This window comes from Acartia tonsa, chromosome 3, assembly GCF_053477335.1.
Source record: "Acartia tonsa isolate MP-2025a chromosome 3, ASM5347733v1, whole genome shotgun sequence".
In the NCBI taxonomy this organism is placed as follows: Eukaryota; Metazoa; Arthropoda; class Copepoda; order Calanoida; family Acartiidae; genus Acartia; species Acartia tonsa.
In genome coordinates, this window is record NC_137262.1 from 58202405 (window position 1) to 58226341 (window position 23937).

At 29.9% G+C, this 23937-nt stretch overlaps 3 protein-coding genes and 2 non-coding genes across 12 annotated transcripts in view; 1 reads left to right on the plus strand and 4 right to left on the minus strand.

The window, feature by feature from the left end:
- Positions 1 to 7524, minus strand: part of LOC145314672 (ubiquitin carboxyl-terminal hydrolase 32-like) — a 37061-nt gene extending 29537 nt beyond the window's left edge. For all 7 annotated transcript variants that reach the window (XM_080154681.1, XM_080154680.1, XM_080154679.1 and 4 more), the window contains exons 1-6: positions 7385 to 7524; positions 7000 to 7076; positions 2514 to 2670; positions 2102 to 2170; positions 1591 to 1694; positions 614 to 719 (exon numbers count right to left, since the gene is read on the minus strand). In XM_080154681.1, coding sequence (XP_080010807.1) covers positions 614 to 719; positions 1591 to 1694; positions 2102 to 2170; positions 2514 to 2670; positions 7000 to 7076; positions 7385 to 7442 — 571 coding nt within the window. In that variant the 5' untranslated portion in view covers positions 7443 to 7524. The remainder of the gene's footprint in view (positions 1 to 613; positions 720 to 1590; positions 1695 to 2101; positions 2171 to 2513; positions 2671 to 6999; positions 7077 to 7384) is intronic.
- The window catches only part of LOC145314679 (large ribosomal subunit protein bL20-like), a 184246-nt gene that overhangs the window by 112770 nt on the left and 47539 nt on the right, over positions 1 to 23937 (plus strand). The gene's annotated exons all lie outside the window — the stretch shown is intronic.
- LOC145314675 (signal transducer and activator of transcription 5B-like) overlaps positions 7571 to 23937 on the minus strand; it is a 160437-nt gene continuing 144070 nt past the window's right edge. Inside the window, exons 17-26 of the mRNA XM_080154688.1 lie at positions 22879 to 22975; positions 20896 to 21045; positions 18702 to 18814; positions 18248 to 18390; positions 17250 to 17343; positions 16484 to 16532; positions 15678 to 15775; positions 14189 to 14319; positions 12900 to 12978; positions 7571 to 11139 (exon numbers count right to left, since the gene is read on the minus strand). Coding sequence (XP_080010814.1) covers positions 11031 to 11139; positions 12900 to 12978; positions 14189 to 14319; positions 15678 to 15775; positions 16484 to 16532; positions 17250 to 17343; positions 18248 to 18390; positions 18702 to 18814; positions 20896 to 21045; positions 22879 to 22975 — 1063 coding nt within the window. The 3' untranslated portion in view covers positions 7571 to 11030. The remainder of the gene's footprint in view (positions 11140 to 12899; positions 12979 to 14188; positions 14320 to 15677; positions 15776 to 16483; positions 16533 to 17249; positions 17344 to 18247; positions 18391 to 18701; positions 18815 to 20895; positions 21046 to 22878; positions 22976 to 23937) is intronic.
- On the minus strand, positions 14436 to 14565 carry LOC145315349 (small Cajal body-specific RNA 8). The gene has a single exon (XR_013878054.1).
- Positions 14594 to 14723, minus strand: LOC145315350 (small Cajal body-specific RNA 8). Its single transcript, XR_013878055.1, has one exon.

A 23937-nucleotide genomic window follows, 5' to 3' on the forward strand; every position in this document is an offset into this window, starting at 1 on the left:
TTGAAAAGACAGGAAATTTAATTTTAATATCTATAACTGACAAAATTTTGAAAATCGGACCATAAACACCAAAAGTATGGATAAAAATGTGAAAAATACAAAAATACCCTAAAACCTGCTTAAAGGCAGTCTGACCGTCATAGTTTTTTAATGAAAAGACAGGAAATTTTATTTTAATATCCAAAACTGAAAAATGTGAAAAATACAAAAATAGCCTAAAACCCGCCATTGATGTTTTATAGTTAATTGGGCTCCTTAATAATGGAAATGTTGTCAAAAAAATTCAGCCTTTTAGCTTTTATAGGAGCCGAGAAAATCACGTTTCCCCCAAACTAAGACATACAGACAGACTGACATTTCAAATTATAGAGTAGCTTCGCTATTAAAAATATGGGACCTAGTGCAGCTCACAATAAAACAAGAACGATTATTGAGTAATAGCTAATGTAAATTATTTGAAGGCCTTCTATTGTCGGTTAAAATATTGTGCGAACTTATCATACGTTCTGCCATTTAGCCACTAGCAGCGTTTAAAGTATATAAATTTTAGTGATAATCGACTCCAGAAACATTTTACTATAAACTGTACATGATCCAAAGAAAGTATACTTACAATGTGTAACTCCGGCTAAAGTTTGATAAAAAGTTGGTGTTTCTATCTGACAGATCAGAGACAGAGAGTTGTTGGGGGATAATAACCATTTTCCAATCTCAAGATTCTAAAAAAATAAAAAAAAATAAACGAACTAAGACACAGACAAACTTTTGGCAATGATAGTGTCATACAATTTATAGTTACATTAAAAAAATAACAAAAAAGATTTCTTTTTTTTATTTTTCTTTAAAAATTGAAGTTTAAAATATAAAAAATAGAGTATTGATTCAGAGAACTATCATATTCAACAAATAATAAATTCCAAAGTATACCCACGTACTTTTCATTCTTAAACATTTATTTTAGAAAGATAGGTAGTACTTTATCATTATATGGGTTGAGCTACTCTGTAAGTTATATTAATAATGTATAATGTACTTAAATAAAGTGATACTCGCATCTGGCTAAAATGAAAATACTCTTTATCCAACCCCTTGCTCAATCTAATCTCCTCTTAACTAATCAATAGTTGAGGTCCATATTAACAACCTAAATTGACGACAAATTTTCCCTGTCAATATATCCACGTATTCTACATCCATTTATATACCTGGTAAAAAAATAGCAGGTTTTAGGATGTTCATTCAAAATTCACATCGAAAACACCTTTTTTGTTGTGATAATTTGTCTAATTTCTTTCAAATGTCTATTTTTTGACATTGCAAAGCTTTTGATATTTTTAGATTTAAGTAAAAATTAATAGGTATAAACCAGATATTGCGACACTTTAGAATAGGATTTATTTAGATATTTATTTCAATTGAATTAGTATTCTAGGTTGACCTTACAGCTTTCCGCAGATATTAAAATGAAAACTTTAAAGATTAAAACGATTTTGGGTAGCCCTGAGAGGCAGAAGTATGGCTAAGAACCGGTTTTAATTCAGTGAATATTAATCGGTTTCGAAGACATACTGTAAAAAAATATGAAATTACCTCTCCATTTTTAGCTATCCATTTCTCGAAAGTTTCAAAGGCCACTTTATTACCAGAAGCAAAGAGGGAGGACAGTTGGACTGCTGAAATATCTCCTTCCCAATCTAATATTATTTTACATACAAAACATTCATTTTTTAATCTAATAAATTTTTTCATGGAAAAAAAAAATAGTTTTGAATCATTTCGGCGATTTATTCAAGTTCAAGATTCAATTTAGCATATATCCACACAAAAATAAGCGAATAGGCTCTAAAGGATAGTAGGGAATTGCTGAATGAAATAAAAAAAGACCAAATATTTGAAGTTCAGATAGTTTTGAAAAATAATAATGCAAATCTATGATATTTTTATATAAAAATTCAGGAAAAGGGAATGAAGGCTAAAAAAACTATAGGAACCATGACAATTCCTCCCCCCATAGAAAATACTGCTACTAAAGGCTGAATTTACAAAAAGCATTCGTGGAAAGAATATTCTAAACTTATGTTTTAATGTTTTGTAAGTTGACCTGCGCAGTAGCGTACACAGTCAGTGTACTCAATCGAGTTTCCATCCGTTGATAACACACCAAAAAGCACTAAAAAAATTCATTAATTTTCAGAGCAAAATAAGAGCGAATGTAATAAAAATGACTAAAATAGATTGAATTAATAACAAAGAAACTTTATCTTATTTTATAAACATTTATAGTGATGATTCTGTTATAACATTGTTTTATATCGTGCTAGGAATAATATATTAGGATTTTATTATCAAAATATATACTCAGTATTCGAAAATTGGCTAAAAAATGCTTAAAACCATCCCAAGACTTCACATGAAAATATAATACAGATACATCTGAATCTTACTAAAAAAAGAGAACTCAGTCGGTTTGGAGATTCTAAGGTAGGGTCTATCTGTTGAATATAAAGACTTACATTTAATTTTCTCCTCTCTAGTTCCTCTGGCCAGAAGTACAAGGAGGGTGACCAACTCCCGGAGCTGAATCCCCCTTCCCCCGGCCCCAAGCAAAGTGTATATTCTCTCCCCAAGGCCAGGGGGCACCCCCTCCCCAAGAACTGTGTTAACCAGGGTCTAAAAACATAATCATTTAAAATGAAGTTACTTCTCTCATGACAAATTATCTTGTTCAATCCAGGTACTAGACGATTGTTTAACACATTGCGTATCCAAAAAAAAACAACCCATAATTACACAACCTTTGTATTAAGACAATCAAGAACATTTTAGCGACAACTGATTAAAAGAAAAATCTTTCTCGTATTCATTCGAATCCGGTGGATAGGAACCGGTTCTCATCCATACGAAAAAACTATGTCTAGCATCGTATTATATAAAATACTTTAAAGAGAGTTTCCCTTTAAAAGAAAAATGTGTTAACAAAGGAAAAGTTCCTATTAACCCGTGGATGTCACAGGAGTTATTAAAAATCAGAAAAGCCAAAAATAGAGCCTTTAAAAACAAACTTAAACATAGGACTGAATCTGCTGAAAATAAATTTAAATGCCTAAATAATAAATTCAAAAAACTTGCTAGAAAAGAGAAGAAAAAATATTACCATGAAAGATTTGAAGATTGTGTTACTGATATCAGAAAGACTTGGTCGCTAATTAACTTAATAGTCAAGAAAAAAAAGTGTAAAAATGACGTGCCTTGTGTTTTTACAGATGCACAAAAATCCTATAATACTTTCTCTGAGATAGCCAATGGTTTTAATGACTTTTTTGTTGATGTTGGGCCAAGACTTTCTGAATCAATACCTCAATCTTCTAAATCTTTCAGGGATTTCTTGGGGGATCAATATGATGAAGAATTTAACTTTCAGGAAGTAAACTCTTTTATTATCAATATAACTTTGTCCAAATTAAAATCAAAATCAAGTGTAGGTAATGATAATATCTCTATGAAACTTTTAAAAGAAATAATGCCAATAATTGTAAAGCCTATCATTCACCTGTTTAACCTCTCTTTAAACACTGGCTACATTCCTGATAACTATAAATGTGCAAAAATTATACCTATTTACAAAACTGGTGAAAGAGATAGATTTGACAATTATCGTCCTATTTCCATACTTCCAGCCCTCTCTAAATTACTTGAGAAAATTGTTGCTTTTCAAATGATTAGATATCTTGAGGGAAACAAAATGTTATATCAACATCAATATGGCTTCAGAAGGTCAAGAGATACACAACAACCACTGATACATTTAATCAACAAAGTTTATGACGGACTGAATAAGCCCCAATCAGAATAAAGTGCCTGTGTGTTTCTTGACCTTAAAAAGGCATTTGACACGTGTGATATACCAATTTTACTATCCAAACTAAAACACTATGGTTTTAAAGGTGTATCTGCAAAATGGTTTGAAAATTAACTAACTAATAGAAAACAGTATGTTGAAATAAATGGTGTAAAGTCCGAAGAAAAAGTATTAACCCAAGGAGTACCACAGGGCTCTGTCATTGGACCAATTTTGTTCTTGTTGTATATAAACGACCTTCCAAATTCAACAACCTTATTTTGTAGCCTTTTTGCAGATGACACAATCTTTTGTAAAACCTCAAGTAATTTAGAAACCATAAAAACATCATTAAATGAAGAATTAGATAAGGCATCAGTATGGTTTAGGGCAAATAAACTTTCTTTAAATGTATCTAAAACAAAATACATGGTCTTCAGACTTAGCAGTATGCAACCTGTCAATAATAACTTTAGAATCTTCATTAATGGGGAGGAAGTTGAGAGAATCAGCAATGAAAATGAAACAAAGTCTTTTAAATCTGTTGGGGTACATCTTGATGAATTTCTCAATTGGAATGAGCATACAAAAATGGTAAAAAACAAAGTTTCTAGTTCTCTATATGCATTAAATCAAATAAAAAATGTTCTCCCATCAAAAACTTTGAAAACGATTTATTCCTCAATGATTTTGCCTCACTTAAATTATTCTAATATCACATGGGGTCTCTCTAAAAGTAAAGATATTGATCAAATAAGAAAACAACAAAAAAGGGCAATAAGGATTATTGTAGGTGCTAATTATAATGCACACACTGAAATTTTGTTTGGACAATCTAAAATCTTAAAATTTGATGATTTGGTAAATTTAAACATTTTAGATTTTATAAGTAAATTTTTTCATAAGAAACTCCCAGAAAGCTTTGATAACATGTTTAAAGTTCTTTCTTCAAGAGATCAAAAAAGTTACTGATAAGTATACCTAAAACAAAACATCTTGAATATTTTCCAGCTGTGTCATTTCCAAAACTTTGGAATAACTTGAGAAATGAAATAAGGCTTTCAGACTCTGTAAAGAAATCATTGTCCATGATTAAAAAAGATTATTTTTTAAATTATAAATCATTTCATTGCAACAAAAGAAAATGCTTTTCCTGTAAGAAATAAAATCTGTACCAACTTCTGTAACTGTAAATAGTTATTTAGTCAACCCACTTAATTATTGATCTATTAAATTTGTGTAAATATCTTTATATAATAAATAATTTTTGTAATTCTCGCGATAAATAAAATAATAAATGAAATCAATAAAAGGGGTAAATTTACGGCCTACTCCAAGGCTTAATTACTCCTTGCTATGCAATTTTTAAAGTATGATTTTATATGTATATTTAATAATTTAAATGTATTGCATTAGTTAATAAATTCTATTCTATTCTATTCTATTCTACAATCATAAGATTCATCATCATCATCAGGCGCATCTCTCTTTTTGACTGTTGAGTCCAGAGAATACGGACACCTTGTTCCTCCATGAATTTCTTTTTTTGGCAAGTGCTTCAGCTTCTCCCCATGTTAATTCCAAATCAAAGAGGTCCTTTTCAGTGCTCCGCCTCCAGGTCATTTTTGGTTGTCCCCGTTTACGTTTACCAGTGGTGGGGTTCCATTTTAAGCACTTTTTTGGAAACCTATTTTGTTCCATTCTGAGCACATGTCCAAGCCACCTTAGTCTTTTATATTTCACTTCTGCTTCAATACTATTGCACTTCGTCTTAGCATGCAGCTCAATGTTTGATATTTTGTTTGGCCAGAATATTTTGCAAATTCTTCTTAGGCAGCTATTGTGAAATGCATTAAGTTGATTTGTTTCAGTTTTCACAGTTCTCCAGCATTCAGCTCCATAAAGAAGAACTGATTTCACATTACTGTTGTAAAGTCTGATTTTTGTTTTCAGAGCAAGTTTCTTTGAATTCCAAACGTTGTGTAGACTGTTGAAAGCAACCCTAGCCTTATCAATCCTGGTCTTAATATCAACTTTTGAGCCATTTTCGTTGCTGATAACACTCCCCAGATAGGTGAATTTGTTGCTTTGTTTCAATTGTTCACCATTTATTGTTATATTTTGATCAGGGTTTGTAGGTATATTCATAATTTCGGTCTTCTTGACATTGACAAAGAGCCCGACTTGTCCTGCATATTTGACTAGTCTATCTGTTTTAGCTTGTAGATGTTTGATTGTTTCTGAAATCAGTGCCAGGTCATCAGCAAAGTCCAGATCCTCTAGGTGTCCTAGTATGCCCAGCTGGAGACCACGTTTTTTGTCCTCTGTGGTTTTCTTCATCACCCAGTCAATGACCAATATAAATAGAATAGGTGATAAAATGCATCCCTGTCTAACTCCAGTGCTTATTCTAAAGAAATCAGATGTCTTATTGTTTCCAACTGAAACACAGGCTTGGAAGTTGTCATAGAATTTAGTTATCATAATTATCATCTTTTCAGGTATACCATAACTTCTTAGTATTTTCCAAAGTGTTTGTCTGTGTATGGAGTCAAAGGCCTTAGAGAAATCAACAAAATTTACATGGAGTGGCTTGTTAAATTCAACACATTGTTCAATAACCGTCCTAAGGGTGAAAATTTGGTCAACACAGCCCTTTCCAGCACGGAATCCAGCTTGTTCTTCTCTTAGTTTATTGTCAATTTTCTCATCAATTCTGTTTAAAATAACTTTACATAGGACCTTGCTTGGGATAGAAAGCAGCATAATTCCTCTCCAATTATCACAATTGTTCAAATCTCCCTTCTTAGGTAGTTTTATGATTATACCTTTAGACCAGTCCGTTGGTATCTTTTCTTGCCTCCAAATTTTACCAAAGAGATCAGTTAGAGTCCTAGCAGAAAGATCTATGTCTGCCTTAAGCATTTAAACCAAGTTTTCTGTCGCCCGTGCCTTCGGCACTACGGGGCTAAAAAACTGGTTTTAATCTTATAATTGTACATTCTATATCCGCGGAAAGCCGTTTATAATACGATGAAAAAAATAACTATTCTTGGTTTAATGACGTTATATGGTGAAATTGACAATCGTTACCTACTTGACAATAATTTAAGTTTTGAATGCATCAAGATGTCTACTTAAACTAAAACATTTCCTTTTACCTGTTTTGAAATGTATGAATTGTTTGTGGAATAAACTCTAAATGCATCGTGAAATCTTCGTTTTTCTGATTCGTTAACTGAAATAAAATATGCAATTCAATAATTTAGGACAAACGTTAATTTATCTGCAACAAAAAGTATTGTTTATAACTGAATTAGCAGGAGTCAAAAACCTATATTAATTTTTTACATAATTGAACATATCATACAAAAACACAATCTTGGCTGGTTTAACACATTTATCAGTGAAAGGCAACTAGATTTATAAAAATTATTTAACTTAATGTCATACGATCGGTACCATTTCTTCATGATATAACTGAATTAAATTCGCAAATAAGATTTAAATCTACGCTAGTATTAGAATTCACAATTTACAACTTACTTCGTTTGCAAGCATCCTCATACGAGAGGGATATCAGCTTGGACTCTTTGCCCCCCATGGTTGGATTTTATCAATACCAACTCAAAGGGGGTTACATCTTCATAATTCTCTGCGGCATTTTAATCACTTGTTGCGCACCACGTTTTCTTTTCGCGCCATTTACATTTTTGTTATTTTTGTTGATGGTCTGAAAACAAAACTAACGAATAAACGTTGAGTACAAATGTACAATGATAAACAATATTATCTTATCCTTACAAAGTTTACAATCATTCTTAAGACATTTCAAATTAACATTTACTAAAAAAAAACATGATGAAATAGTTTGAAAATTAAACATTTATCATATTAAACTACCCATTTTAATCAAAATGAGCACTAAGCTTAGCAAAAATAAGATAATTTGTAAAAAACACAATTTTTTACGTTGACATTGTAATTTACTTTTTTCATATAAAGATGACTACCAAATTTCTTTAAAAGATTTTCCTTCTGTAAATCACAGATTTTTGTCAACAAATAAAAATAGTAAACAGATAAAACATTAGATAGTAACTTAGTTGTAAAACCACATTTTATCTTAAAATGTAAAATTTTTTTATTCAAAATATTGATTAATGTAAATTTTGATGAAAAAATGAGGCCAACTAAGTTATATACATGCACATCAATAAAAAAACATAAGAAAGTCAATAATTAAAAAGTTATACTTGATAAAATCATAAATACATATCCCATAAACAAAATCTGTTAAAATATAAATCATAACAAAAAAGGCAAGAATAAAATTAATAGTAGATTTAGTAACTTTTATGTTCAACAAATTGTAAAGATGTAAAAACTTAAATTTTCACAGATTTTTATATAAAGAAATCACCAAAAAAATCAACATATTGAAATAAAATTTCATATTGATAAAGTCACAATGCCATAAATTAAAACAATGATTAGAAACACTTTGTAAAATTTGAAATAGAAATTTTTAAATAAACTTAAACTTATCACTTAACAAGTACATTCACTTAAGGTTAACAAATTATCACAATAAACATGATATTGATAGGTAGATAATCAATGGTCAAACATTTACTAGGTTTGGACAGAACAAAAGGAGAGGGGGGTGGGTGTATAGTATATCCACACAGTAGCCATGAAAAAAATATTTAAAGAAAAATTAGTATTTTAGTTTTTGATTTTTAAAATCTATTTTAACCACTAAATGCATTAAAAGAAATAAAGAATAAAGCCTTAATGTTAAAATACTTATGTTTGTAAAATTTGAAAATTTCATTACATCAGAATTACCTAACTTTGAACTGCATAAAACCTATTGTATGTAAATTACTATGTGTTTGCAAAACAAAGAAAATTAAGTTACCTAAATGATTTTTTAAAACACTTAGGAAAATTAAACTTGCTTAAAGCGTCCCAACATTCTAAGATTTGAATATTATAAAAAAATCTTTTTACAAGTAATGATTTTTAAAAAAATGTCTAAATCTTGTATATAAAATGGGCAAAATGTTATTCTTCAGATGTTCCTATTGCTACAATTAAACAAATATTCTTTTTTTTAAATGGCAAGTTTTATTAAATTTGTTGGATTGTACGAACGGAAGGAAAAGTACAGAATGTTGTGACATGGCTCAATATTTTAGTTTTTAATTCACATTCTTAAGTTTAATTGCATTGATCAATTACTATCTTGATCCTTACATATATATATTTCTATTGTATGATACTTAAACTAATACAATTAATAAGTATCCTAATTCTAATTTTGAGCTTATTTTAAAAGAAAATTTATAAACTATTTAAGAAAGCTATATAATATTGTTAGAATGTTCAAAGAAACCCAAAATTAACATTTTAAAATCATCCTTTATTACTATTTGAGTTTTTGAAATGGCTGGATTTTTGTTTATTACTTAGAGGTCAGAATAGTTAACATCACATTAATAAGGACGGGTGACAGCAACATTAATAAACACAGAATTATACATTCCCAGATAAGACAGAAAAAATTACATAGGATTCACAATCAAAACATAGTTCTTTTGCCTTTTAGTAAAAATAAAGACTAAATATTTCAAAAATTAAATTATCAATAAAGAGAAGTTTAAATACGGATATTAGATAAGAGATTAATAATATCTTTTAATGTTTTGATTTAATCACAACAAGTTCTTTTATTAAAGATATTAGAAAAACTTTTATAATGCTTATTCAGAAATAAAGGAACTTTTATTACTAATAATTTTAAAAATTGAGGTATTATTGAGTAAGCTATAATTTAGTTTTGAGACTGCTTTGGCTTCTTAAGAAAAAATAATCAAAATTTTGTTAGCTCACATCTCTTTATTCCTGGAACAAATCTCATTAAAAATATTCCCTTTGGATATAAGATCCAAAGTTCGACCTTTACAATATGTATATGTAATTTTACACTAGCAAGTACCAACATTCATTTATTATTAATTTAATTATAGATACATCATGTTAATATACCCATTAAGTAATTACACATTTCTTTATTTAATACATTAAACATGAGCATTTTTAAAAAGCTCTAGACAACAATATTTTTTTTTTATGCCCAAAAATTGTTTTTAAAGAATCATAATCTTAATCAAACAGATAATACATACAGAAATTTTGACACAATATAATTAACTACAGGGGATTTTATATACCATTTTCTTTTCTTTTTTTATAAAGAATCATTTAGTTGAGAGCGCCAGGGCCCATGAGTTTAAGTTTGATTTGTACTTTGCAATTCATTTTATATTATCAGCCAGGGAGAAGGGACAGCCAAGAAATCTTCATTTTATTTTAGAACTTAATTTTAGTGAATTTTCGACGATTTTTCTGTTCATTTTTTCGTAGATTTTTTGTCCATCCCTTGTCCCTGAACCGTATAGTACAATGCACACATTTTCACAACAGGGAAGGGGGTAGAAATAAGACTACAGAATTAAGCAATACAGAACTAGAAAAGATTTTTTTCTCTTAAAAGTTTGTATGCTGAATTCCTTAAAATACACTTAACACAAATCACATAAAGTTATATGATATAGATTAAAGTTAGGCTTTAAAACGAAAAAAATCATTTTTTGTCAATTACTATTTTTTTTATAAAAATCCTGATTTGTACATTTTGTAAATAATATCATGAAGTTTACTTTCCCAGTTAATTAAAAACAATAGAGATCACACGACGTTTACAGGGCACACAGATAAAAAAAACCAATATATTGTGTATATTATAAAATAAAGATTAGGCTAAATATAAGAAGATATTAATAATAATGTACATAGACTAGTAGATCAGAAAAGTTACAAGTTGGCACATTGAGAATTATATTAGGTAGATATTTTTTTGTATATGTTATTTATAAATATAGCTCAAGTTTGAGAGAAATTTTCATTGGAAATATATATGGAATATATAATAGGAACAGGTCCTTGAAGTAAAAAAAAATCATGAATTTCAAATTCTTTACAGTGTAATTGACTTACGTCCAATTTTAGTAAAACAATTGTATTATGAAGCTTCTAAAAATCTCTCCTTTATTAATATTTAAGTTCTCCTTTGAGTAGCAGCTTTTTTATTGCTAAATTGTCTCCACAGCTGGTGTTGGTAGAGCTACATGCTGGGCCTGTCCGGCTGCTGGTATACTCCCATGTCAAGCAGTTCATTGATGTTTATATCTCCTATGTTGATATTGTTATAATCCATAGTTTCTTGTGAATCCTCCTGATAATCCCCCAAGAAACAATTTTTAAATAAAAGTTTAAATCCAAACAACTGACCCCAATATTTTATTTCTTTTGTTGAACTTCACAATTAATCCATCTCAAACTCAATCCCATGAAACAAATTCAATAAATGTCTACTCTTATGGGATTATACCTACATTATAAAATTTTTTTTTAAAAATCTAAAACTAAATTCTTTACATATTAATGTGCATATATAAAACTAGATCAATTAAAATTAAAAGTTTAAATTCTCTTTTAAAAAAACAAGGATGTCAACATCCATAAAAGCGAAGCTCTGAAACAATAGGACAAACAAACATTAACACTTGTAGAGTGTTAGTACTTGAATTTAGAGTTGCTACGCTTATTAAATCATATCTAACTGTAACATGATTCATCATGTAAAGTTTTAAATCAATAGGACAATTCTAACATGTCTAAATTAACGAAAAGAGCTAACTTTTATGGACGGACATATCCTAATTATAGAAAAGCTTCGCTTTAAAGAATCAAACATATGGTTGAGTGAGAAAAAGTACGTTTGAAAGTTTTGAAAAAAAATATTACATTTTTAATTTAATCTGAATTTAATAACCTGATCATTCGTATGAATAGATCTGTTCAACCAGAAACCTAATGTTTCTAATCATTTAGTCAGAAAAAGGGAGAGCAAGAGAAAAAAATGTTGAAAAAAATCAATAGATTTATAATAAATAAATGTGTATGAATTTAAGCTATTTATAGAAGTTTTTTTTATACAGTAATATAATTAGTAGCTAAGTAACTCTTAGAAGATTCCTTAACTAATATTTATTTTTAATAATGTAGCTCTGCTACTCTATAATTAGATTATGTCAAAACGTACGTAAAAACGGTATTTTACTTGATTAACTAACCTACGAAAACACCCTATTCATAAAGGTCTCAAGAAATAAGACAATGGACAAAGAAGTTTAGGAAACAACCAATCAAGCTTCAATATTTCCAAAATTACAAATTGTGAATAAACTATAAGGTAAGCTACAGGAGGAAGGAGGGGCATTGTAAAAAAAAAATTTCAGTCCATTAACTCTGAACTTTTTGATCTTGAGCGATTTATGATCAAACTTCTCAAAGCTATTATTACAATGTGTTATTAAAATCGAAGCTTTTCTATAATTATGGCCAGTCAGTCAGTCAGTCAGTTCGTCCGTAACGGATAGCTTTTTTCGTAAATATAGGCATGTTAGAATTGTCCTATCGATTTCACACTTTGCATGATGATTCCTGTAGTAGTTAGGAACGATTTAGAAAGCGTAGCAACTCTATAGTCGTTACCAGAATGTCCGTACGTCCATTTTAAACATGTTGATTTTTTTACTTTTTTAACAACAACTTTTTATGTGATAAAATCATCCGATTGATCTAATTTTTGGATTACTGATTTCTATTACAATAAGATGCAATATTATGAGCAAAACATCTATATAATCAAGTCCTATAAATGTCAGTATGACCTTAAAAAGAATTCTGTATTTAGGAAGTTTTGCAACAAATTTACGTATAATTTTGTCAAAACTTATATATTCATATTTTGTATATTTAGTTCTGACACTCTATAAGTGTTAATGTCCGGCTGTCATACCGTTTCAGAGCTTCGCTTTTATGGATGTTGTCATCCTTGTATATTTTTTTTGCTGCTCTACCAATGGATACAACTGTCAATAAAACCTGTAACAAATTTATAAGTTGTAATAAGATTAAGTTGTTTCATTCCTGATAGTGGTTTCCCATCATCATATGTTGCTCATACGGATTTGGAGTATTTGGATTGCTGAACTCGGGAGTAAGACCTTAAGAAAATTCGTTAACAATTTAACAGTAAGCTTCTATTAAAATGAATTTAAAGCATTGGAACCTACTCTTTGTAAAAATGAAAATTAAGGGGGGTGGTTTTATCGCTTTGCTTAACCCCTATGGAAATCCTAACCCTGAGACGCTACCCTATAGTACCTAACTTAAACTAAACTAAAGTATTCAAAAAACGAAAAATTAATCCTTCCAACCCTCCCCCCTCTTTACTTTCATATATTTCAAAATCTGGAGGAAAGGCTTTAGCTCGACTGGGCACTAGTAAGTAATATGGCCTTTTGAACTAAAGTCTAACAAAAATTGTAAAATAGAAGTATTAAAATACAAGAATAAAAATAACTATACTAATAACAGTAAATAAACAGTCCTATGTTAAAATTTCACTGTTAAAATTCACCACAAATTAAAAACAAATAAAAAAAAGTGATAATCCACTGATAAACACAAATAAGTAATTACTAATGAATGTCCTATATAAATACAATGTTTGAATCATTTCTTTTTAAAAGATAAGAATTCTGAAGAGATAAAAGGTCATTAAAATACTATTATTTACTACATAAATAAAAGATAGGCCAAACTATTTAAAAGTAGAGCCAACTGCGTTAAAATTATCAAAACCGAATGTCTTTGTCTTGTCAGTCAGAGCATCAATATTCAATTGGTTGCCTTTTGTAGATTTAAAATATTGGTTGAAATGTTTGGACACTTCTAGTTTAAACTGACCATTAAAAATTAACCAAAGTTTTTGAAATCAACAAATAAGAGTGTTTTTGTAAAATTTTTAGTGCCAGTATGATTTACAGTCCAATGTCACCTTCCTAGCTTCCAAGTCTAACTACTTTATTTATCTTTAATGACCCCAACTAACTAATTATTAATCAGTCAGTTTATCCAGTAAGCTAAAGGGGTAAGAAAAAGGTCGACTATTTGATATATATATTCCCAATTATGATACACAAAATTACCTCTTCTGTACATTTCAATTAGGGGTTGTTGAAACGTATAGACACTCGATTTAATAAACCAACCAATCAAAATTTATTCCAAAGCCAACGAATAAGAAAACGTTATTATAAAACTTTGGGAAATTGTGTAATAAAGAGCCCATTGATCCCTCTCTCTCTCTCTGCAATCTATCTGTCCGTTGATCTGTCTTTCTGAAGCTCTATCCACCATTGATCCACTTACTTTGAACATGAATTTTGAGGCCATGAGGTACATAACCGCTGGAGGCAGGCATGGCCGTATCCTTTTGTGCTACTGACGAGAACTGTTTGAACATTTCACTCGGAATATTCGGCCACAAACATGTCAAGTTCTCCTGTTGGGCGAACAATTGTTACTTTTAAAACTAAATATTTCGTAGATTTTAGCATATCACTTTCGAAGAATTTTATCAAAGTAGATTTTTTTTTCTCTTAATTCGATTGATTTTATTTGTAAACTTCGTATCTGTCCTGAATCAAAGTCTTTATGAATTCAAGTCATCAGAAAGTAACGTTAATATTGGTTCTTAAAGTGCTTAATAGAACATTTAGTAGATTCTATAAGATATCATAGAACCATAAATATAGAATTAATGCTTATTTTTAAAATTGTAAACTTCGTATCTGTCCTGAATTAAAGTCTTTATGAATTCAAGTCATCAGAAAGTAACGTTAATATTGGTTCTTAAAGTGCTTAATAGAACATTTAGTAGATTCTATAAGATATCTTAGAACCATTAATATAGAATTAGGCTACATTAAAAATGGTAAACTTCGTATCTGTCCTGTATCAAAGCTTTTATGAATTCAAGTCATCAGAAAGTTAACTTTAATATTGGTTCTTAAAGTGCTTCATAGAATATTTAATAGATTCTACAAGATATCTTAGAACCATTAATATAGAATTTTTGTACTTTTTAAATTGTAAACTTCGTATCTGTCCTGAATTAGAGTCTTTATGAATTCAAGTCATCAGAAAGTTAACTTTAATATTGGTTCTTTAAGTGCTTCATAGAATATTTAGTAGATTCTATAAGATATCTTAGAACCATTAATATAGAATTCATGCTTATTTTTTAAATTGTAAACTTCGTATCTGTCCTGAATCAAAGTCTTAATGATTTCAAGTCATCAGAAAGTTAACTTTAATATTGGTTCTTTAAGTGCTTCATAGAAAATTTAATAGATTCTATAAGATATCTTAGAACCTTCAATATAGAATTCATCCTTTTTTTAAATTGTAAACTTCGTATCTGTCCTGAATCAAAGTCTTTATAAATCCAAGTCATCAGAAAGGTAACTTTAATATTGGTTCTTTAAGTGCTTCATAGAATATTTAGTAGATTCTACAAGATATCTTAGAACCATTAATATAGAATTCATCCTTATTTTTTAAATTGTATATTTGATATTGGTTCTATAAGTGCTTCTTAGAATATTTCATAGATTCTAAAAGATATCTAAGAACCTTATTTTAAAGATTTTAATACTTATTCATCGCATCGTATTATAGACAGGTTTCCGTGGATATTCAAATGAAAACTTTAAAAGATTTAAACAAATTTTGTTAGCCCCGAGTGGGCTGTAAACGATGCTATATTTAATTTTCAGTATGACTGGAAACCGGTTCTAACAGATATTAATGGTTCTCGAAGCCATACTGTAAATATAATTTGCATAAGTAACAAGTTTCCTGTAGATCAAAGATGGTATCAGCTATAGATCTCTGGGATAAATCTTTGCTGACAAAGGGTGCTACGAACTGTACTAGCTTTCCAACCATTGGGTCCTAAAGTTAAAATTGAGTTACAAAAGAAATAATATTCAGTTGTAATAATTTTACAACAAATTCCTGACATCCGACCAAAATGATATACATATGATATTTATCGCATCGTATTATAACAGCTTTCCGTGGATATAAAATGTTAAATTCTAAGATTGAAAAATAAAGTCCTAAGAGGATAATATCGTTATTGTAAAAAAAATTTCCCCCAGAAATTCAGAAATGAATAAGAGTCAAAACAAAATTTTGAGTAAATTTGTTAAGAAACTGCTTGATACAGGATAATGTTATTGTTCATGGACATACATACATTTTTAGGACTTGATTAGAGTTGCTTCGCTTATAACATTGTACTTTGTTGTCCCAGGAATCAATATACCAAAAATCAGATCAAACGGATAATAAGATCCCCTAATAATTTGTTGTTAAAAAAGTAGAAAAATCGACATGTTTAAAATGGACATACGGACATTCTAGATTATGATTATAGGGTTGCTACGCTTTCTAAATTGTACCTAACTACTACAGAAATCACCATGCAGGTTTTAGAGTCGATAGGACAATTCTAACATGCCTAATTAACGAAAAAAGCTATCCGTCTCGGAATAACGTTCGGACGGCCCCCAATTATAGAAAAGCCTCGCTTTTAAAAAGGAAGGGCAGGCAAAAGTTTATATCAAAGAGTAGCTTCGATTAAACTTGTACAGTTACCTGTCTGACGTAAGCAATGGTTACTCCACCAAGTTCAGAATCAGAATATCTTTACAATTATCGGTCATTAACAAACTTAATTAGAAATTATTCCCTTAATTAATTCGTAAAACAAGAACACTGAAATAAATAGCTTAGCAACAAAGAGGCTAATCTATGTCAAATAAAATAAACATGGACAGATGGACATGAAAAATCATAAGATTAAATATTAGTGAAAAATAGTCTGTAATACAATGCTAGATGATTTTTCAGTATGGCTAAGAACCGATTCTAATCCAGCGAGTGTTATTTTTCGGTTTCGAAGACCTAATTAAAAACATTATCTAGAAATTTATGTTATTATAAATTACAATCAAAATAAACACTCAATTTAAGTTACATTGTCAGAAAAAAAAGATCTTAATTATAACAGTTCTTTAGGATCTTATATAGATCAATTAGACTATTATAAAATGTTGTTCAATAAAAAGTGTACAAAATATTAATGAAAATAAAATATACTCAACTACAACCTTCTAAGAAAAGAATTTCAAGATTTACAAATTAATTTTAGTAAATTTATGTAAATCAATATGTAACTGTAAAATTTCAGTTTATGGAAATTAAAATATAATTTCTAATATTAAATCTACATTAATAAGTAACAGTATACACATATTTGGTCCTTATAACATTAAAATCTAAAATTAAACAAAGAAAATTATGTTCGAAAATAGCGCAACAATAACATGCTAACAAAATCATTTTATGTTTGTTAATATTCCTGAGTAAGAAAGTTCCAGCTTGACAATTAAGTAGAAGCTCTTCAGCTCTATGCTTGGAAACAAAGCCCATAATAAGTCCTTCATTCCATGGTCCTAGATAGATAGATATACAGCTAGAGATAGATAGATAGACAGCTAGTGTTAATTAAAAAGAAGATCTTCAGCTCTATGCTTGGAAACAAAGCCCATAATAAGTCCTTCATTCCATGGTCCTAGATAGATAGATATACAGCTAGAGATGGATAGATAGACAGCTAGTGTTAATTAAAAAGAAGATCTTCAGCTCTATGCTTGGAAACAAAGCCCATAATAAGTCCTTCATTCCATGGTCCTAGATAGATACAGCTAGAGATAGATAGATAGACAGCTAGTGTTAATTAAAAAGAAGCTCTTCAGCTCTATGCTTGGAAACAAAGCCCATAATAAGTCCTTCATTCCATGGTCCTAGATAGATAGATATACAGCTAGAGATGGATAGATATGTTAAGAGAAGGATAGACAGACTGACAGATTACAATTGAGTAACAGCTTTTAAGCTACATTATTAGATAGAGAGGTAGTATAAGTGCTATCTATCTATACTAACCTAACATATATTATGAAGTGTCTATCGATCTATCTATAATAACCTCTCATATGAAGTATCTATCTATCTATACTAACCTCTCATATAATTATAAAGTATGTATCTATCTAAACTAACCTCTCATATGAAGTATCTATCTATCTATACTAACCTCTCATATAAAGTATCTATCTATCTAAACTAACCTCTCATATGAAGTATCTATCTATCTATAATAACCTCTCATATGAAGTATATATCTATGTATACTAACCTCTCATATGAAGTATCTGTCTATCTATACTAACCTCTCATATGAAGTATCTATCTATCTATACTAACCTCTCATATGAAGTGAGGTAAGGTTCATGACCCTGTAGAACCACTCCCCAGAAAGTAAAGTATCTATCTATCTATCTATCCATACTATACCTCTCATATGAAGTGAGGTAAGGTTCATGACCCTGTAGAACCACTCCCAGAAGGTGAAGTTCCTGTCAGGCAGAGGTTCTCTACAGAACTGTGACCAGGAGATGACCAGATTCTTTATATCATCCTTCCCAAGGTTTGGATTCCTAAAACAACATTTATTATTAATCAATTCTTCAAGGGTGATTAAAATTTCAAAATCATTAATGAGGATTCCTGAGGCAGTTAGGGATAATCTGGTAAGCATATTAACTACAAGAATGTTTTTTTTTTAATTCTTCAGATTTCGAAGAATTATTAATTCTGTTTCTTCAGTATTAAAAACACAGTCCATATTGTAATGCTTTTTTTTCATCTCTTCTTCACTTTTATAAATGTTATCTATGTCTTAGCTACATCATTTTTACATCATGATCATCATTCTATCTATATTCATCTATTTTGATATATTTATTACCTAAAAGCTTTGGTGGCAAGAAAGTAGAAATTTTCTTCAGTGAGACCTCTGTTGCTGCCACAGGCCGAGGTCCATTTCATGTTCAGGGCTTCTGCCATCTGGAACCACGATACCTGAAAAACAATTTGATTTGGCTTTTTTTATATTTACTAGGTAGCAACTGCATCAATACTATCTTGGGATATTATAAGAGACTAGCGGCTTCTAGGGGCTTTAAAGATAGGAGAGGGAAAAATCGACTTCATCCCATTTTAAATTTGAGTTTCAAAAGAGTAAAAAAATATTTTTGGGGGGGAGGGGGGATGAAGACACCCTCCCCAAAAATAGTTTAAAACCTTCCCAGGACCTATAAGTAGCTTCACTGTAAAGGAGAACAATATCGGTTCAGCGGTTAGCGAGATCCTTCGGGACAGACAAAAAAACGCTTACTACTTTATATGATAGGATATGAAGTGGCAGATAAATAGCTTAAAATCATCCTGGGACCTGTAAGATGCTTCAAGATCCTTCGATACAGGCAATAAAACTTATCCTCTAATAATTTTTTTTCAATTTTGAAAATTTTTGTACCTAACATGGCTGGCTTTATCTAAATTCAAGATTAAAGTAAAGCCTAGTTCACAAAAGACATAAGTCGATATCTGGAAATTATAGGTCGACCTAAAGAAGCTTTATTTTAGCCGATTTTATAAACGCATTTGTTAGTTGTACTTGTTTAGGTTGACCTACAGAATAAATCGGTCGACCTCTTAAAGTTGTTTGTGAAATGGGCATAAGAGTATATAAAAAAAAACTAGGTTAAAGCGGGGCGAACTCGGTGTTTTTTTCGGTTTTTTGAACCTGCAAATCGTAAAAATTATTTTTTTTAAATGGGACCAAGACCAGTAGAAAGATCTCGGAAAAGTCGATCAGGTCCTAAAAGGACGTAAACCTAGAACTTTGGGAAGTTTGTCAAAATTTATCTCTAAAACGACACCGACTTCGCCCCGCCTTGAGGCGAAGTCGGTAGGGCATTATCAAGCTTCGAAAAATCGATGACGTATTGATTTTATTACAGCATGCCCAAAAGGTAAAAGTTGCTAAATGTAATAAAGAGTATGCACAAAAAATTTTATTAAGATAGGTCAATTTTTTCTACCAAAAAAAAATTTTTCCGAAGTACGCGAAATTTGACTTTTTTTTCGAAAATTTTTTTGATAAAAAACATAAAAATACTACTAGAAAAAAATAACTTTTTATGACTTTAAAGGCCTGATCCTTAAAATTCAGGCAATTTTGAATAGATTTGGCCAAAAAAAAAATTAGTTCTATTAGCAAAATTTCCTAAAAAAATCAAGTTGAAAAAAAGAGAAAAGTTTGGCAAAATCTGTGGTCGATTTTCCAGCTTCAAAAAACCTATGACATATTGATTTAATTACAGCATGCCCTAAAGGTTAAAGTTGCTAAATGTAATAAAGAGCATTCACAAAAAAAATTATGAAGATCGGACAATTTTTTCTACAAAATTTTTTTTTTTTTCTAAGTACGAGAAATTTGACTTTTTTTTCTCGAAAATTTCACTTTTTTATATAAAATTGAAAAATTTAGTATAAAAAGTGAAAAACCGAATTCGCCCCGCTTCACTTTTAGTCGATTTAAGAAAAAACTATACAAGCTTTTTTAAAGTTTTAAACGGAAATGGATAGCCTATTAGATTCTAAATAAGTCCCCTTAAGACGTCTAAGCTCTAGCTCTTACCAGTTTTTGTCCAACTTACCGTTTTTCCGACCAAAGCAAAAAAAAATCGAAAAAAAAAATTTTTGTCGTCCGACTTTAAGACCCAATAAGTACCCTAAAAATTCATCTCACAAAAATTCCATTTTATACTTTTTTGTAGGCAATTTAATAAGGAACAAATTTGATTTTATGTTTTTTTCTGTCAGTCGATTAGAACATGGAAAAAAATGTCATTTAATGAAGGTGGTCAAAAAAATACCGACTTCACCTCAAAACCGAGATCGCCCCGCTTTACCCTACAACTTCAAATGACTTTAATTTAAGTTTTTTTTTTATGCACTATCATAAATATTCTGAACCAAACAGGTCCTAAAATATTTTATTGCTCTTCAAGATTTCACTCAATTATATCTGTGAAAACAATATATTGGAAATATTTTTTTTTAACTTTTTTTATGTTTCAAAAGTATAGGGTTACCTTATCAGGAACATGGAAAGGTCTCCTGCCCCACTCAGCAAAAGCATTGTCCCAGGTGATGGTGGCCAGGGCCTGGGGCTCCTGGTTTCCATGCACAATCACCACCACTGGCAAGGACAGAGTGAACATCCGGAACTTCAATTCTCCAATCTAAAGTAGAATAATATATAAACAATTATTGGTTGAAAAGTTTGGACATTACCTACTAATTTGAAACAAATTAAAATTTAATTAAAAGACCCAAAGTTATTGAACCAACAAATAATACAACGTAGTTATAAAACTTTGGGTACCAGTGTAATTTACATCCCAATGTCCATCCTTCACTGTAATTAACAGGTAGAGCTGGAAAACAGACATAAATATGCAAACAGTTGAATTTTTTAGGTACATAATCTTTTAATATTTTTAAATTGTAGGTATAAACTTGAAAACGTTTTGTATTTTTTTAAAATAATAATTAATATTTATATTTATTTTCTAAAAAGTACAATAACAAAGAATGTATTGAATTTAAATCTTTTGTATTATTTTTGGACAATTCTTTATAAATACCTATATTCTTTTTTAACAAAAACCCATATTTGAAAACTTTCACCAGAAATAAAATAAGTAGATCGATTAATAGTACTTATTAAAGTAGAAGGAATTTATAAGTTAAATATAGATGACAATGTACAAACAATTTAAAAAGTTTTAAATAATTCCGACTAAATGTAATCTAATTTATGTCAAAATTAAAGATAATCTTTACAAAAAAATTTTTTTTTATGAAAATACTGGTTAGGATAAAAAGAGAATTAAGATTAAATAGGAATTCAGTCATAATAAGGTTTATTACATAACTTTTCTTAATGTAGTAATTACAAGTAAAATTTTAAAAATTTCGACAAAACCAACATTCTTAAGTGCAAGACTAAGGACAATAAATTATTATATTTTATGATATTAATTCCTAATGATAATAAACAAAAGTATCCCTTCTCTAGATTACAATTATTGGCTGAAAAGATTAGACTCTATAAGTAAGGAACCAAGAAATTAAAATCTAATTTAAGTCACCAAAGTTTTTGAACCAACGAATAAGAATGTGGTTGTAAAATTTAGGGTTCCAGCCATAGACATCCAAGGGGGGGGGGGGGTAATGGGGCGATTACCCCTCCCAAACGATTTTGGGGGTGCCGTAGGCTCCCCCAAAATTTTTTTCATTTTACCCCACCCCCATTTAAAATTTACCCCTACCCTGGGGGTGCCGTTGGCACCCCCAACCATTTAGGAGGGGGTATTTACCCCCCCCAAACAATTTTGGGGGGGTAAATACCCCCCCTAAAATAAAAAATCTCTACCTAATTAAATAAAATTTTGCACGCTTCGCGCGCATTTTTAATACTATATATTTAATAAAATTTAAATTAACCCCCCCAAAAATTTTACCCCGGGGGTAAATTTGGGGGGGGGGGGTAAACTAAATATCCCCCTGCCAACAGATTTCAGGGGGGGTAATTACCCCCCCCAAGCAAATTTTACTCCCCCCTTCAAAAAATTTTACCCCCCAAAATAAAAAGCTTGGACGCCCCTGGTTCTAGCGTAATTTAAGTCAAATGTCATTTCTAACTTAGGACAAAACGAAATGTGTACATAAGTTTTAAGGACTAAATTTTTATAGCTCAACTTAAGAAACAGAAAACAAACGCGTTCGTACCAGGAAGGGAGGGAACAAAGGCTGTTTATTACATTAGTCCCCAAAGTAAAGTTTTATAATAACAATTTTTTATTTGCTGTCTTAGAAACTTTGGGACATATATCAAATTTTGATTGATTGAGTGTCCAAACGTTTCAACCACTAATTGTAATCTATTAAAAGGGTAATTTTGTGTATCATCATTGGGGATGTAAATTATTTCATTGGCCATTGCCTTATCACATTATATCCTGTCGTACACATGTTATAAAACAGCTAAAAAAAAAAGTTTATTAATTTACCGAAAAATCTGTCCAAAAGCAGACAGAGAACTTTTCTTCCATGACACTTTCTGTTCCCTTCTTCTCGGTACGACGGATTTTCTTTAGCTGTAAATTTCTAAAAAGAAAATTATAAATATATATTTCTATAATGTCAAGTCTTTCTATATATCTGTGACTATATTTTATATTTATCTGTCTATCTTAGAACTTATTTGTCAATCTATTTATCAATCTAACTATCTCATTATCTAAATGTATGACCATCTATCTAACTAACTATATCTCTATCAAAATATGTAATTATCTATATAACTATCTCTCTATCTAAATACATAACCATCTACATAACTACCTATCTCCTATCTAAATATATCCATCTATCAATCTAACTATCTCTCTTTCTGAACATATAACCATCTATCAAACTAACAATATCTCTATCTACCTAAAATACAATATATAATATCTGACAATCTATATATTGACCGAGACTTGTCTAGTATTAGCATGATATTCCATATTTCTAATAAGTCTATCTAATATACATCTAACTATCTAATTATCAATCTATCTCTCACCTAAAAGTGACCGACACTTGTCTAGTATTATCATGATATTCCATTTTTCCAATAAGTCTATCAAATATCTATCTATCTCTCACCTAAAAGTGACCGACACTTGTCTTGTATTAGCATGATATTTCATATTTTCAAAAAGTCTATCTAATATACATCTATCTATCTAATTGTCAATCTATCTCTCACCTAAAAGTGACCGACACTTGTCTAGTATTAGCATGATATTCCATATTTCCAATAAGTCTATCAAATATCTGTCTATCTATCTAATTATCAACCTATCTCTCACCTAAAAGTGACCGACACTTGTCTAGTATTAGCATGATATTCCATATTTCCAATAAGTCTATCAAATATCTGTCTATCTATCTAATTATCAACCTATCTCTCACCTAAAAGTGACCGACACTTGTCTAGTATTAGCATGATATTCCATATTTCCAATAAGTCTATCAAATATCTGTCTATCTATCTAATTATCAACCTATCTCTCACCTAA